This window comes from Canis lupus, chromosome 2 (assembly GCF_011100685.1).
Source record: "Canis lupus familiaris isolate Mischka breed German Shepherd chromosome 2, alternate assembly UU_Cfam_GSD_1.0, whole genome shotgun sequence".
In the NCBI taxonomy this organism is placed as follows: Eukaryota; Metazoa; Chordata; class Mammalia; order Carnivora; family Canidae; genus Canis; species Canis lupus.
In genome coordinates this window covers 80,620,540-80,633,650 of record NC_049223.1, presented here as the reverse complement: position 1 = coordinate 80,633,650, position 13,111 = coordinate 80,620,540, and the positions used below count along the sequence as shown (strand labels likewise).

At 52.4% G+C, this 13,111-nt stretch overlaps 1 protein-coding gene across 1 annotated transcript in view; it reads right to left on the bottom strand.

Annotated features, from left to right (window-relative positions):
• Positions 1 to 825: 825 nt before the first annotated feature.
• The window catches only part of PADI2 (peptidyl arginine deiminase 2), a 44,451-nt gene continuing 32,165 nt past the window's right edge, over positions 826 to 13,111 (bottom strand). The window contains exons 11-16 of the mRNA XM_038531833.1: positions 10,777 to 10,928; positions 8,664 to 8,808; positions 7,821 to 7,914; positions 5,521 to 5,606; positions 4,544 to 4,672; positions 826 to 3,904 (exon numbers count right to left, since the gene is read on the bottom strand). Coding sequence (XP_038387761.1) covers positions 3,671 to 3,904; positions 4,544 to 4,672; positions 5,521 to 5,606; positions 7,821 to 7,914; positions 8,664 to 8,808; positions 10,777 to 10,928 — 840 coding nt within the window. The 3' untranslated portion in view covers positions 826 to 3,670. The remainder of the gene's footprint in view (positions 3,905 to 4,543; positions 4,673 to 5,520; positions 5,607 to 7,820; positions 7,915 to 8,663; positions 8,809 to 10,776; positions 10,929 to 13,111) is intronic.

Here is a 13,111-nt window from a genome sequence, read left to right as displayed (position 1 = left end):
GTTCACAAAGACGCTGCTAGACTATGGCTATGTAGAATGGGTTTTTATACCATGGGTCAAATCACAAATGCCCACGTGTAACAATTCCACATTATAAGAACATGATATGATCCAGAGCAGTAGACACTGTTGGTGCCTTGATGGATCATTTTCGGTTTGTGAACGCATTCCCCAGCCTCTGTGACTTTGCTGGTAATGGCAACTGTGATCCTCTTTGGATGATTGCTCATGGGTTACTGGTGCCCTCTCGCCCATTCAGAGAGCCAAAGTTCCCATAGCCAATGACTGGCTTATGCGGGTGTGCAGAACTCTGCCTCCAGGAGGGACAACTCTGAGCTGCACTTATGCATCAGAGCTCTCCAGTAATCAGGTTGAGGTTACACCTCAAGTCACATTCTTTTTTTTTTTTTTTTGTTCCCCCCCCCCCCCCCCCCCCCCCCCCGTCCTGCCTCAAGTGACATTCTTGTTTGGCTTCTTCGCTTTCCTTGTCCCACTCCCTCCACTCCCTTCCTGATTGTTCTTGGAGGCACTTCATAAACAACAAATCACTTATTCTCAAATGCTCATTTCAGTGTCTGCTTCTGAGGAACACCACCAGAAAACATAGCCAGACTTTATTGTGGGTATTGGTCTTGACCTTGGGTGGTGGCCATGTAATACACATCCATTGAAAGTGTGGGGGATTCCAAACTCTTGAGACACCCTTGCTGAGCCCTGACCTTGTACCCAGAAAATCAGGGGCTGCAAGACCAGAATGGGGTCCACGTCTGCCCTGCTTCACTCCAGCTGTGTCCATGAAGCAGCAATGAACATCACACCAACACATGACTTCCCCTCTGATGGTTTATTTTATTGCTATTTAATTAGGCTCTTCCCCAAACATCTTTCGATCTTCATCATGGCCTCTCATCCAGAAAGTTGAAATTGTGCCCTGCTTCTTGCCATCTTCATGGCACCCCCTTCCCTCTTAGATAAAATATTTCAACATAAAGATCGAAACAGGAACTTAGCTGAGTTTTGCAACACAGAAATGTATCCTAGGCCTACATTTATAGAAACTGGGGGGTGGGGAAGAGCAAGGAGTCCACAGGGATGGGGGAGGTATGCACGCGGAGGGTAGTCACACGGGGCGGGAGGCAAGCAAAATGGGAATAGATATCTGAGTCCTGGAGGCTCCAGAATCATCAGAAATTACCAACTTATCTATGGGGAGAGTTTTAGAAAAATCTATAAACACACACTGTCTCCACATGGGAGGTGCTCACTTCCCTTTAAGGTAGACTAGAAAAAAAAATGAGAGAAAACCTGAAACCCCACAGTAACTAAACACACACACACACACACAAACACACACACACACGACAAACTCTAAGTCTCAGGATAAACACCTTCAAATAGGCACTTGGTGTTTTCAGCTCTGGGGTTGCAGAGATCTGGGGCTTGGCCCCCCAAAGGCAGGGGTACAACAGCTTCTGAAGGCTCTGGGGTCTGATCTGTCAGATGGTACTGGCCCAGCTGGATGGGAAAGGAGGGCTGGTTGAAAAGGAACCCTTTGCCTTCATCCAAAATAGTGACTTGCAGGAATTTCTGTGCCCTGTGCATTTCCTGAATATAGTGGGTTGGCACTTCAAAAGAGCACATCACTGAAAGGACAAGTGCTGGCCATTCAGATGTGGGCACTGCATGTTGAGAACTGGCTGGCTCCATAAGGCAGAGACCAGGACCAGGGTGCTGCTAACCACCACATCCTCACAGCACAGCACTGAGCCTGGCACTTAGTAGGCACACGACAAATGTTTTCTGAATGAAAAAATGAAATAACCCAAGAAGAAAATCCTGTTCTCCCGAGAACACACATTTATAACCTCATTGGCTATGAATTGGTTCTTTTTAATCCTCAAAGTAGAATTATAATTCACTTATTCTCCCAACAACAGTTGGGCCTAAAGGAACTTTTTTTTTAGTTGAAACTGAATCTTTTGGGTTGGAGCCAGGGACTTAAACTAGTTATGTCCAAATGAGAGGATGTTCAGCAAATGTGCTGGTGAACTTCCATGGGATAGGCCAGCTGCTGGCCTAGAACTGGTGGTTGGGCTGGGGGTCAGGCCAGGTCCTTATATGTTGAGTCTAAGGTCTAGGGAGAACAGATGGGTCTTTATTTATACCATAAGGGCAGGTCTGAGCCTGGCTGGTGGTGAAAAAGTCTCCGTGTAGCTGCCTGGAGGGATGGCATGAGGAGTAGGAAGTGGAGGCATGCGAGGAGGGAGACCAAGGACTGCCCAGAGAACGGGGAACCAGGCAGGAGAAGGATACGGCTGAGCCTGGGCATCTTCACCCACAGCCCTCTCAGGTACAAGGATGCTGGTCCGGGGGGAACCCCTCAAGCATTTGGAGAGCCTGTGTCCATCACAAAGATGAGGTATAAGGAGCGTCTTGAAAATGGAGAGGTCTGTTCTGATAAAATTCACTTCGGGGGAAGGTTCTAAGCTCAATTATTGGACCCTCAGGGAATGGGGAAGCTAGTCAGTGCTGTCTACACTGCAGAGAGAAAGCCAAGGGGATCTGAGAGAGGCTGGGAAGGAATGAATAATTGGAAGCAGCCAGCTGGACACCCCAAGGGAGCTGAATTTGGAATGACAGCAGCTCAAGGTACATCTGGGGCCCCGGGGTCCCTTTCCACAGGATCTACCTTGGCCCTCAGGGCATGGCTGCCAGAACTGGTGATCCCAGAACCTTCAGAACCTCCTTCCTTTCTCTCCTCCTTCAGTTTTGGACAAGAGACTAAGGACTCTTTGGGGAATGGTTTGGGTATAGAGGTTTTTTGTTGTTTTTCATATCAGGGCTATATAGACACTGGCCCAATGCACAGCTATTTTCAGAAAGGAAGGGTTGAGGTTCACTGGGGGTGACTTTGGTGGATGCTGGGGCCCTTCTAAGAGATGGCAAGGTACCGATGTCCCCAATACGTGCCCCCTCCCTGGAGGCCTCCCAGTGGGGCAGTCCAGTCCTTGTCAAGTCCTTGCCAGGCAGGGGGGAGCTCTGGGGGGTGTGTGTGCCAGGGGTCTGGAGAAGGAAGGGGGGAGGGAGGTGCCAAGGCCCCCTGTCATGGGAGCTCTGACAGTTGGGTTTTCTCTTTCTGGTTATACAAGTGCCTGACTTGGGCTTGGACTGCTGAGATGCCCACATCAAAGAAAGCTATCTGCGATAAGCACGTTGCCAGCCACAGGACTAAATAAAACGCCAGGCTTCCTCCTTCCCCAGGCTCCTCTGTTTTAGAAATCTTAGCTGCTTTCTAAAGCTGACTATTTCGGGCCCCTTGATTTTCCTTGTCCTGTGCTTTGAATTCCTGCTCTTACGTTTCAAATTCATGGACAAAGAAGAGCCTACAAAACCCTAGGTCCTCACCCCCCCCCACCCCCCCAAAAAGCAGACCCCAGGCTTGTGCCGCCTCTCTCTCTCCCTGCGACTTGGCTGTGTGGCCCCAGGTGTGCCGTGCAATGTCCAGGTCCTGGAAGTAATCATCCTTTTCTTCCCCACCCCCAAAGTTTCCTGACCGTTGTTGCTGATTGATGGGCGTCTTGCAATCAATCCCAAGAACCACGAGGTCCAGTCCAGCCACAAAATCAGCTATGGATGGGCTGAGACCTGCACCCCACAGCCCCCCGCGGGCTCAGGGCACCATGTGCCACCACTTGAAAGAGAAGGGCTTCCGGCGCACGTTGGTGCCGCAGTGCACCTCCCCCAGGAACTTGTGGTAGGCCGAGATGTCGTCCACGAAGGTGCAGCAGAGGCCCAGCGGCTCCAGCAGGGAGCGCACGTGCGTCTCCAGGCAGCACACGTCCTCCACCTGGGGCCCAAAGGGCTTGGGGATGCCCAGGTCCTTGTCCAGCACGATCATGTTCACCTGTGACCGGGGTGCGGCATCAGCGCCTGCTCAGTGAGCGCCAGCTACCCACCGGGCCCCGTTCTAAGCTCGTGGGACGTTCCCCTTCCCCTCCCACGTAGGCGTGGCCATCATCTCCTCTTTACAGAGTAGGAAACCGAGGCACAGAGGGGGCTAGGCGGCTCACATGTGGCAGAGCTCAAGTGGAAAACCCGGCGACCTACCTCTGCATGTGTGTGCGTGTACGAGCACCTGCACGTGGTTACACATGTCCGAATCGGCATGTGTGTGCAAGTGTGCCTCTGTGTGTGCGTGCGTGTGTGTGTCCTAACCTCCTCCGGCTCCTAGAAGGCTCTCTTCTATGACAACATGCATCCCTCCTGTCCATAAAGGCCTCTTTAACTTAGAGAGCACGTTCCTATCTGTCAGGGTAAAGGATGTCCCAGGATCCCAGGAGGGGCTAGGATGAGCCTGTCACCCCTGGAGGGAATGCAGCCCAGAGAGGGCAAGGGCCTGGGCTGGGTGGGCGAGGCCGCAGAGCCGCTCAGCCGGGATGGGGACCTGGATCTCCCGACCCAACGGCCTCTGCCACCCAGGGGTCCCTCCCGGGTCTGGCTGCCCTAATGGGCCTAGACGAACTGGGGGCCCGGAGTGCCTCACCATGTTTGGGAAGAAGGCCCTGGCCTGGCGGTGCTCATCCATTTTGAACAGAGCGGGGAGATCGATGATGTCCTGCTCCGTGAGCCCCAACTCCTTCTTGAGGATGTCACGGTTCCAGTCCAGGCAACGCTGGGTGACGAGGAGGGTAGGGCAGGCCAGTGAGGGAGGACACTCCTGCCACTTCGTCTACCCTGCTCCTGTCTAAGCAGCAGACCCTGGGCCCCTGCACTCCAGGGAGACTTCCAGGCTCACCCAGCCCCCTGCCACCTCTCCAGTGCCCCTCCCACCACGGCCCGGTGACAGTAGCAATAGAGCGAGACAGAAGAAGATCATAGAAATCACGCTTTTAGGCAGAAATGAGACAGGGACTCAGGAGGTGGGATCCACCCATGGCAAATTTGCTTCAGGGAGCTCTGATCCCCTAAAACAAATAAAAATCCAGGGCGTATATTGACACATTTTTCTAGAGGGCAGGTCCGTAGCTTGCATATTTTTTATTTTATTTTTATTTATTTTTAAAGTAGGCTCCATGCTGGATGTGGAACCCAATGTGGGGCTCAACCTCACAACCCTGAAATCAAGACTTGAGCTAAAATCAAGAGTCGGCTTACCTGACTGAGCCACCCAGGCGCCCCTGCATCATTTGTTGAAGGGGTGTCTCTACCCCAAATGTCAAGAGCTCTGGCCTTACAGAGCCTAATGTGTTTTTTTTTTTTTTTTTTTTTTTTTGTAGCACTGCTGATACCTTTCCTTCCCTGGTCTCCTGTCTGCTCCTGGCCTCTGCTGACCTGCCCTTTCTGTCTTTGTCCCTCCATCTAGCCTTTGGTTTTAGCATAGGAGCAATGCAGGGAGGCTGGACTGAATGCTCCTGGAGGCCCTGAACCCCTGGTCACTCCCTGTGGAAGCCCTGAGGATGTGAAAGGGGTCACAGGGTACGAAACCTCCATCCCTCCCAGGGCCCCCTGCTCCGCCCTCACCTGGAAGTACTGGTTCTCTTGCACGAGGCTCTCATTGGACAGAATCTTATTGATGGTGATCCGCTTGCTGCTCATCCCGCCCAAGCCTGTGGAGGTCAGAGGTCACAGGGGACAGTCTAGCCCTGGGGAACCCATCCTGGGTGCTCCCCTCTGTCAGCCGCCCAGCTTTTGGGCTAACTGCTGGGAGGAGGGAGATGGGGCTGGGACAGGCTGGGGCACAGGATGGCAGCCCCCCCGGGGAAAGCAGGCCCCCTCTGCCAGGGCAGAGCAGCAGACACTGCTTTCTCCAGAGTGGGCCGTGTTGCCTGGGCCAGGGAAGAGGTGGTGGTGCCTTGCTCTCTCTCTGGCCACAGGGTGGGGTGGCACCAGTAGGTACCTGCGTCTCCCACCTGGAGCCTGCTTCTAAGGACAAGCAGCTGACCAGGGTGAGTGTGGCAAAAGCAGGATGCCCAGAGGTCAACCTTCCTGTTTTCCAGACCTGCCGCACACTCTGCCCCTGCCCTGGTCTGTGCCTGCACCTGTCTCCTACTCCACACATGGCTTTTGATCTGGTTAGTAATACCTAAACTCATCGAGCACCTACTATGTGACAGACGCTGTTCTAGATGTTTTATGTGGATTAACCCAGGAATCTTTCCTACATTTTTATGAGGTGGCTGCTAGCATTAAAGATGGGGAAACAGGGATGCGTGGGTGGCTCAGCGGTTGAGCATCTCCCTTCGGCCCAGGGCTTGATCCTGGAGTCCCAGGATCCAGTCCCACATCGGGCTCCCTGCATGGAGCCTGCTTCTCCCTCTGCCTGTGTCTCTGCCTCTCTCTCTCTCTGTGTCTCTCATGAATAAATAAATAAAAAATTTTTAAAAATGGGAAAACAGAGGCACAGTGAAGTTAAATGACTTGTTCAAGGGCTAGTGGCAGACGCTGCATGCAGACCGGGCAGTCTGATTCCAGAGCCTGAGCTTTAATAATAATTCTTCTTCTTCCTCCTCCCCTTACTCCTTCTTATTTTCCTTCTCCTTCTTTTTGCCTAATCTAGGAAGAGGCTGCTAGTCCCTTGCACTCCCCAGTCTTGCAGCTTGTCAGTGCCAAAGAGATCGGGGCTGTCGCACCGTGTATCTGCACCATCTCCCCACCACCACTTGGACTCCTTTGTACAAAGATAACGGTTTCTTTATTCTATGGGTAACTTTAGGGTATGTTTAATATAGAAAGAAGGCTCTGGAAAATCCAGACCTGTACCCGCCAATCCAAGTAAAAAATTTCCCAAAGGCAGGGAATCAAAAAAGGACACAGGGCCCTGTCTCTTGGCCCTGTCTGTTCTGGACACCAGTCCGTCAGGAACGCTGCCTTGGGGTGTGGAGGGCAGTGATGTATGTATAAGTATCAACTAGCTTCAGTAACCCGACTTTTGGGAGTAGGGAGTTTGGAGACACCATCCTGAAAAGCGACACAGAGTAATTTAAGAAAAACACAGAAGAAACCGTCACGGCCTCTCTAACCTGGCTCACCGTCTCCACTCGATCAGCTTTCCCTCTTTCCATGATTAATTTAAGAGCACACCTAATCCCCATCTACCTCTGTCCCAATTAAGTGAATGTCCCAATTAAGCAGATAATTTCTCACTCTGGGACTGACAGTGATGAGGTCTGACTATAAATCATGTCTATCTGTTCCCACTTTTCTTCCTGCCCCTAAACTGCGTTGTGTATATTTTTCTCTGTCACTTTTTATTTATTTATTTATTTATTTATTTATTTATTTATTTATTTATTTATTTTTTAAGATTTTATTTATTTATTCATGAGAGACACAGAGAGAGGCAGAGACGCAGGCAGAGGGAGAAGCAGGCTCCCCGCAGGGAGCCCAATGTGGGACTCGACCCCAGGACTCCAGGATCCCAATGTGGGATCATGACCCAAGCCAAAGGCAGACGCTCACCACTGAGCCACCTGGGTGCCCCCTCTGTCTCCTTTTTAAGCTTCTCGAATACAGATCACATGTCACTTAACTCTCTTTTGAGAGGTTGGGTGTGATCCTGGTGCCATTTAAAGTGTACACTAGGTCCTGAAGAAGCGTCTGGGGCTGCTGCTGATAAGGAGCAGGGGGCAGCTCACGGTCCGGCTGACCACAGAGGCCAGGGCTGCTTACGACCGTGCTGACCTCACAGGCCGGAGCAGCCCAGCCGCCCAGGGAAGCGGAGCTGGATGCTCAGGGGCAACGTGCTCACCTGCCCTGTCCTCCTGCACGTCTCCCTGGGCGCTCCGCTCCCCACTCCCTGCCAAGGTCCCCTGGGCACTCACCTTTGAACATGATGGCTTCCCCGTGGCCCTCCCTCTGCTTCTCTCGGAAGAGCTTGTAGCAGGCCGAGGTACTGGCCATGAGCATCCGGAATTTCTGCGAGAGGACGTCCAGAGGGACAGTGTCAGCCGAGGGGACGTGGCCAAGTAGCACGAGGGAGTCCCAGGGGGCTCAGAGCCCCGGATACCCATGGTCTCGGGCCTCCTCGTGCCGAGTGGCAAGGGCGGCCTGCCTGGCAGGGTTTTCTCTGTGTCAGAGCAGCGTCTTTCACCCTTCCTGCTCTAGAAACTCCTCCACCTCAGCAACGCCATGGAGTCAAAGCTCAGAGTCTACGATGGCTTCTTCTTCAGGGTGGAAGAGCTTCTGCACGTGGCCAAGAGGACAGGCCATTTGCAAAACTTTTCCAGGGTGGAACTTGCAGCCATCCCTTGCCCTTCAGAAAGTGAAACAGGCCCCGGCCCATACCCCATGGCTCCCTAGAGCCTTGCGGCCAATACAGTAGCCACAGCCCTGTGGCTCTTGGACTCGTGAGTTGTGGCTAATCGGAACTGAGATGTGCTGTGAGGAGTAAAATACGCACCAGAGTTTGAAGACTTGGCATGAATAAAAGAATGCAGCATCGCTCATTAATAATTTTTATATTGATTACACGGTGAAATGCTAATATTTTGCTACCCTGGGTTAAAAATTTACCAGCCGCAGCGACAACAAGCGAACCAGCTTGAGCCTACTTCCTTCTTCCGCGATGCAGCCACCACCTCTAGGTCCTGCCCTCTGCTGACAAGAGCTGGTAGCGTGTGGGTTCCCCGTCATCCCAGTCACTCCAGCCTCAGGGGCCAGCTCACCTTTGTGCCCGGGATGGGGACGAAGGTCATGAACTCGTCCACGTGGCCCACAGTCAGCCAGTCCGAGTAGAGCTCCACGGGCGCCTGCACCTGCTGGGCTTGCAGGAAGTCCCGCACCACCTTGGTCATCCTCCGACCGCCGGACCTGGGGCAGGGGTGGGGAGGGGGCAGCTCTTCAGATGGTGTTGCGCTGCGCCTGCCTCGCCAGAGGGCCTGCAGGAGTGCAGCCCCTGGAACCCAGCCTGGATCCAGGGTGGTGTCAGCAAAAGGCTCGGGGAGGAGCCTGAGCCACGGGGCTGAGAGACCCTGGTGCTGCCAGGGAGGCAGTTGTGCCCAAGGAGAAAGAAAGGGGCCTTAGCTCTCGCCGTGTCCTGTATGAGGGACATGGAGCCCAGCCTTCACCCCTTTCAGCTCCCGAGGGTGTCAGGGGGCATAAAGAGGCCAGCTTCTGGGCTCAGGGGTCCTGCAGGGGCTGCTGGAGGGGGCTAGGGCACAGGCATGGTTCCAAAATCTACCCCAGGCCATGTGCCTCTTTGTTACATTATCTTCTACTTAACTTCAATCTTTAATCAGTTCAAGTGACACCTCCTCCAGGAAGCCCTTCTACCTGATTTGTGACTCTGAGGTCTTTGATCTCCCCGGGACCCTTAAACTATCACTCAAGGCCCTCACAGGGGCAGCCCCAGCGGCTCAGCAGTTTAGCGCCGCCTGCAGCCCGGGGTGTGATCCTGGAGGCCCGGGATCGAGTCCTATGTCGGGCTCCCTGCATGGAGCCTGCTTCTCCCCCTCTGCCTCTCTCTCTCTCTCTTTCTGAATAAATAAACAAATCTTAAAAAAAAAAAAAAAAAAGGCCCTCACAGTACCTTGCCAGAGGAAGAAATTCCTCTCTGATTTGGCCTCTGCCTGGATCTGTCACCTCCTCTCCTTCCTTCCTCCTTGTTCTACTTCCTAAGCTTGCTGCCCCCTCAAGCCTTTCCCCTCCTGATCCTTCTATTTGAAATGCTCTTTCCCTCTGATCTTCCCATGGCTGCTCCCTTCTCATTCAAGCCTTGATTCCCAAGTCACTGCCTTTTTAAATTTATTTTTATTTTTTATTTTATTTATTTATGATAGGCACACAGTGAGATAGAGAGGCAGAGACATAGGCAGAGGGAGAAGCAGGCTCCATGCAGGGATACTGATGTACCCCTAGAGCCTAGCACAGTGCCTGGCAGAGAAGGCCCTCAATTAATATTTGTCTCTAAGGAGCCCCCCCTAGATTCCCCAAGGGGGTTAGAGACTCCTCTTTGGGTTCCCCTGGCTCCCTATGATTTTTTCTGTCACTGTATATGGTCCTCCCTTGCACCTCTGCTGTTTCATGTCTGTGATCTCCACTGTCTCCTTGGAGGCAGGGGCTGGGCTTCATGTTTAGAGCACCATGGATGGCACCAGGTTGGTCCATGGGAAATATTTGCTGAATGGATGAATGACTACTGAGTGGAGGGAAGAGGGGAGGTGGACACACAGGCACTGCCTCTTCCAGAAGGTAGAGCATCCCATGTGGCTTGGAGGGACTTGGTGCCCAAATCCTGGCTGATCCCATATATGCAGGTTCCTGGTAGCCCTTTTGTGAAATGAGGACCCACAGTTCTCACTCTTCCCAGTGACTGTCTTGATCAAGGAAGAATCTGCCTTTTCATTGGGAAGTGGGTCCCCTGGGGAGGGAGTGACAGTGTTGTGGACAGGTCAGGGAGCTAGGGACTCACACTTTGGGAAGGGCCATGTCTTCTCCACCCTCTTTTGTATATGGGCACCCCCAAGGACTTATTAGTACTCTCCTACTCAGCCTCTTTCGGTTACCTCCTATGGACTCTTTCGCTCCTTCCCTACCTGGTTTATAATCTCATTATACAACCTCCCATTTGGGGAAAAACTATTTATTTAGTTTTATATTAGATCCTAAGTCCTACTAAGATATAAAGGCTAACTTGGTTTTATTTTTAAGAGCGTCTGTATCTTTTTAGATTCTCCCAGCCAACCCCTCCATGTGTGAGCCCCCCAGGCCACTCCTAAAGAGAAAGAGTAACTCCCCGGCCCCACCTGCTCCCACCGTCCCAACCCTGGCTCCTCTTACAGAGGAAAGCTGCTCCCGATGAGGATCCGGCCTAGGGGGTAGGTCTTGCCGTTCACAGTCACTGGTGGACTGACCTCCAGGTTCCCAAAGGAGTCAAGGCTGGTGACAGGCTCGAAGAGGGGCTCCCGGGTCACGTAGCCAAAATCTGGGCCCTGGGCAGGGGGCACACACCCATCATTAGCCTTCTGTAGCCAGAGGTCCTCAGCCCCAGCTCAGTCACCCTCTGATGAGTACTCTTACACCACCTTGGGTCTGGCACTGTGGGCATTTGGTTTCTAGGGGGTCACCCACAGTCTTCTTATTCCCACTGAAGAATAGGGGCAAGGTATGGGGAGGCTGAGTTTGTGGGTATGCTGGCCAGTGTGGGCATGCATGGAGGTATATAAGTGTGTATTAGTGTGTGTGTGTGTGTGTGTGTGTGTATGTGTGCACGGGGTCTCTGCATGTGCCTGTTTCTAGACACAGAGACATCACAGACACATAGTGGTGACTTCAGGGGTGGTTTGCTTTTTGTGCTGTTGACATCCCTGCTCATCTCTTTCTTTATCTGACCCTCAGTTTCCCCATCTGTAAAAGAGGTATTGGTTTAGGTACTAGAGGGAGGGTGGTAGACGGTACCATCATTCCCAGAGACTTGCTACCCTCTTCCCAGTAAGAGGATTTTGTATCCTGAGCCATTGTTAGTATGTGGTATCTCCCAGCAGAAGGAAGGGAATTCCCCACCCAGTGTTGGACCCAGTCATGTGACTTGCTTTGGCCAGTGAAATATGAGCGGAAATGACATGTGCCAGTTCAGAGCAGAAGCCATCAGCTCCGCTGTGTATGTCTGCCAAATCTTTCTCTTCTCCTCGTGCTAGGAGAATGGCATTTCTCAGGCTGGGGCTGCTCCTGCAGCCGGGGCTCTAGAATGGGGAAGGCACAAGGAGGCCGGGCCGCGGACAACCAGCCCACAGTCAACACAGAATCACAAGTGAGAAATGGACCTTTGTCTTCGTCAGCCACGAAGATTTGGGAATTGTTTGTTACTGCAGGCTTACCTAGTAAAAGCTGACCGATACATGAGGAATGACAGATTTGCAACATACACAGCATCCCGGCCCATTCCCAGCCAACTGTATCTGTTCCCTGAGCCCACAGGGAGCCTCCGAATCCTGCTTAGAACAGAGCTCCAAAAAATTAGAGCTGGCACACAACGTAACCCCAGTGACTCTTGAATTTTAAGGTTCCTTTCAGGATTTTTCAGTGAAAAAGTAGGGGCCTCACTTGGGAACTTGCATTGGGGCTGGAACTAAGCTTGCCTGATAAAAGTTCTTGTAAAAAAATTGCATGGGGTAGGAAGATGTAGCTTATCCTGGCCCAGCTGAGAGGCTCAAGGGACAGCCGTGTCCAGTGACGTGGACAGCTGCAGCTTAGGGCTTTTTTGCTTGGGAGCCCCAGATGACAAGGTGTGACTTGCTGGAAGCTGGGCAGCTGGGCTTTAGGGTATCACGCAGGCGGGCAAGCACGTGGCACAAAGCCGGGCTTGGCCCGGGTCACCAGGAACGGTGCAGCCTGGGACCTTGGAGCCAGGCCAGCTTGGAGCACCGAAGGCACGTGGTGACATGGGAAGAGGGGTAGAGTCAAACTGGCCTCCAGTAGCGGTTACCAAGGCCTCCCAGCAAACTGAGGCTTGTAGAGGTTAAGCTGCTTGTCCACGGTCAAGGGGTGGAAGGAGATACAAGGCCAGGCTCTACCACCATCTTCCTGTGGTGAGGGCACTAGGTTAGGGAAGGTTCCCAAGATGTACATGTGAACCATGAATGTCTCCGGACTCAAGCAGAGGCTGCCCTGCCTGCGACCTCGGGAAAAACTCTTGATCTGTCCCAGTCTCCACCTCGTGCTCTATCCAAACCGCCCTGCCTGTTCGAGGGGGAAGGTGAGATTTTGGTTTTGTCCTTACTCACTCAACCAGTGGTTAAGGGCATAAGTGGGAGTGGTAATGGCTTCTAGAACCAGGAGGTCAGATTGCTTAAAAAAAAACCCCACACAAACTGAAAACCATACCTTCAATGAGCTTTGAGGTTAGAACCATGATTTTTGACATTTAAGTATAATTTTCCTCTTTGAAACTTATTTTTCTTGGGTTACCTGGATGGCTCAGTTGGTTGGGGGTCTGCCTTTGGCGCAGGTCATGATCTCGGGATCCTGAGATTGAGCCCTGCATCTGGCTCTCTGCTCAGTGGGGAGCCTACTTCTCCCCCTCCCCCTCCCCATTGGCCATGCACACCCATGTGCACACACTCTCTCTGTCAAATAAATAAATAAAATATTAAAAAAAGAAAGAAACTCATTTTTA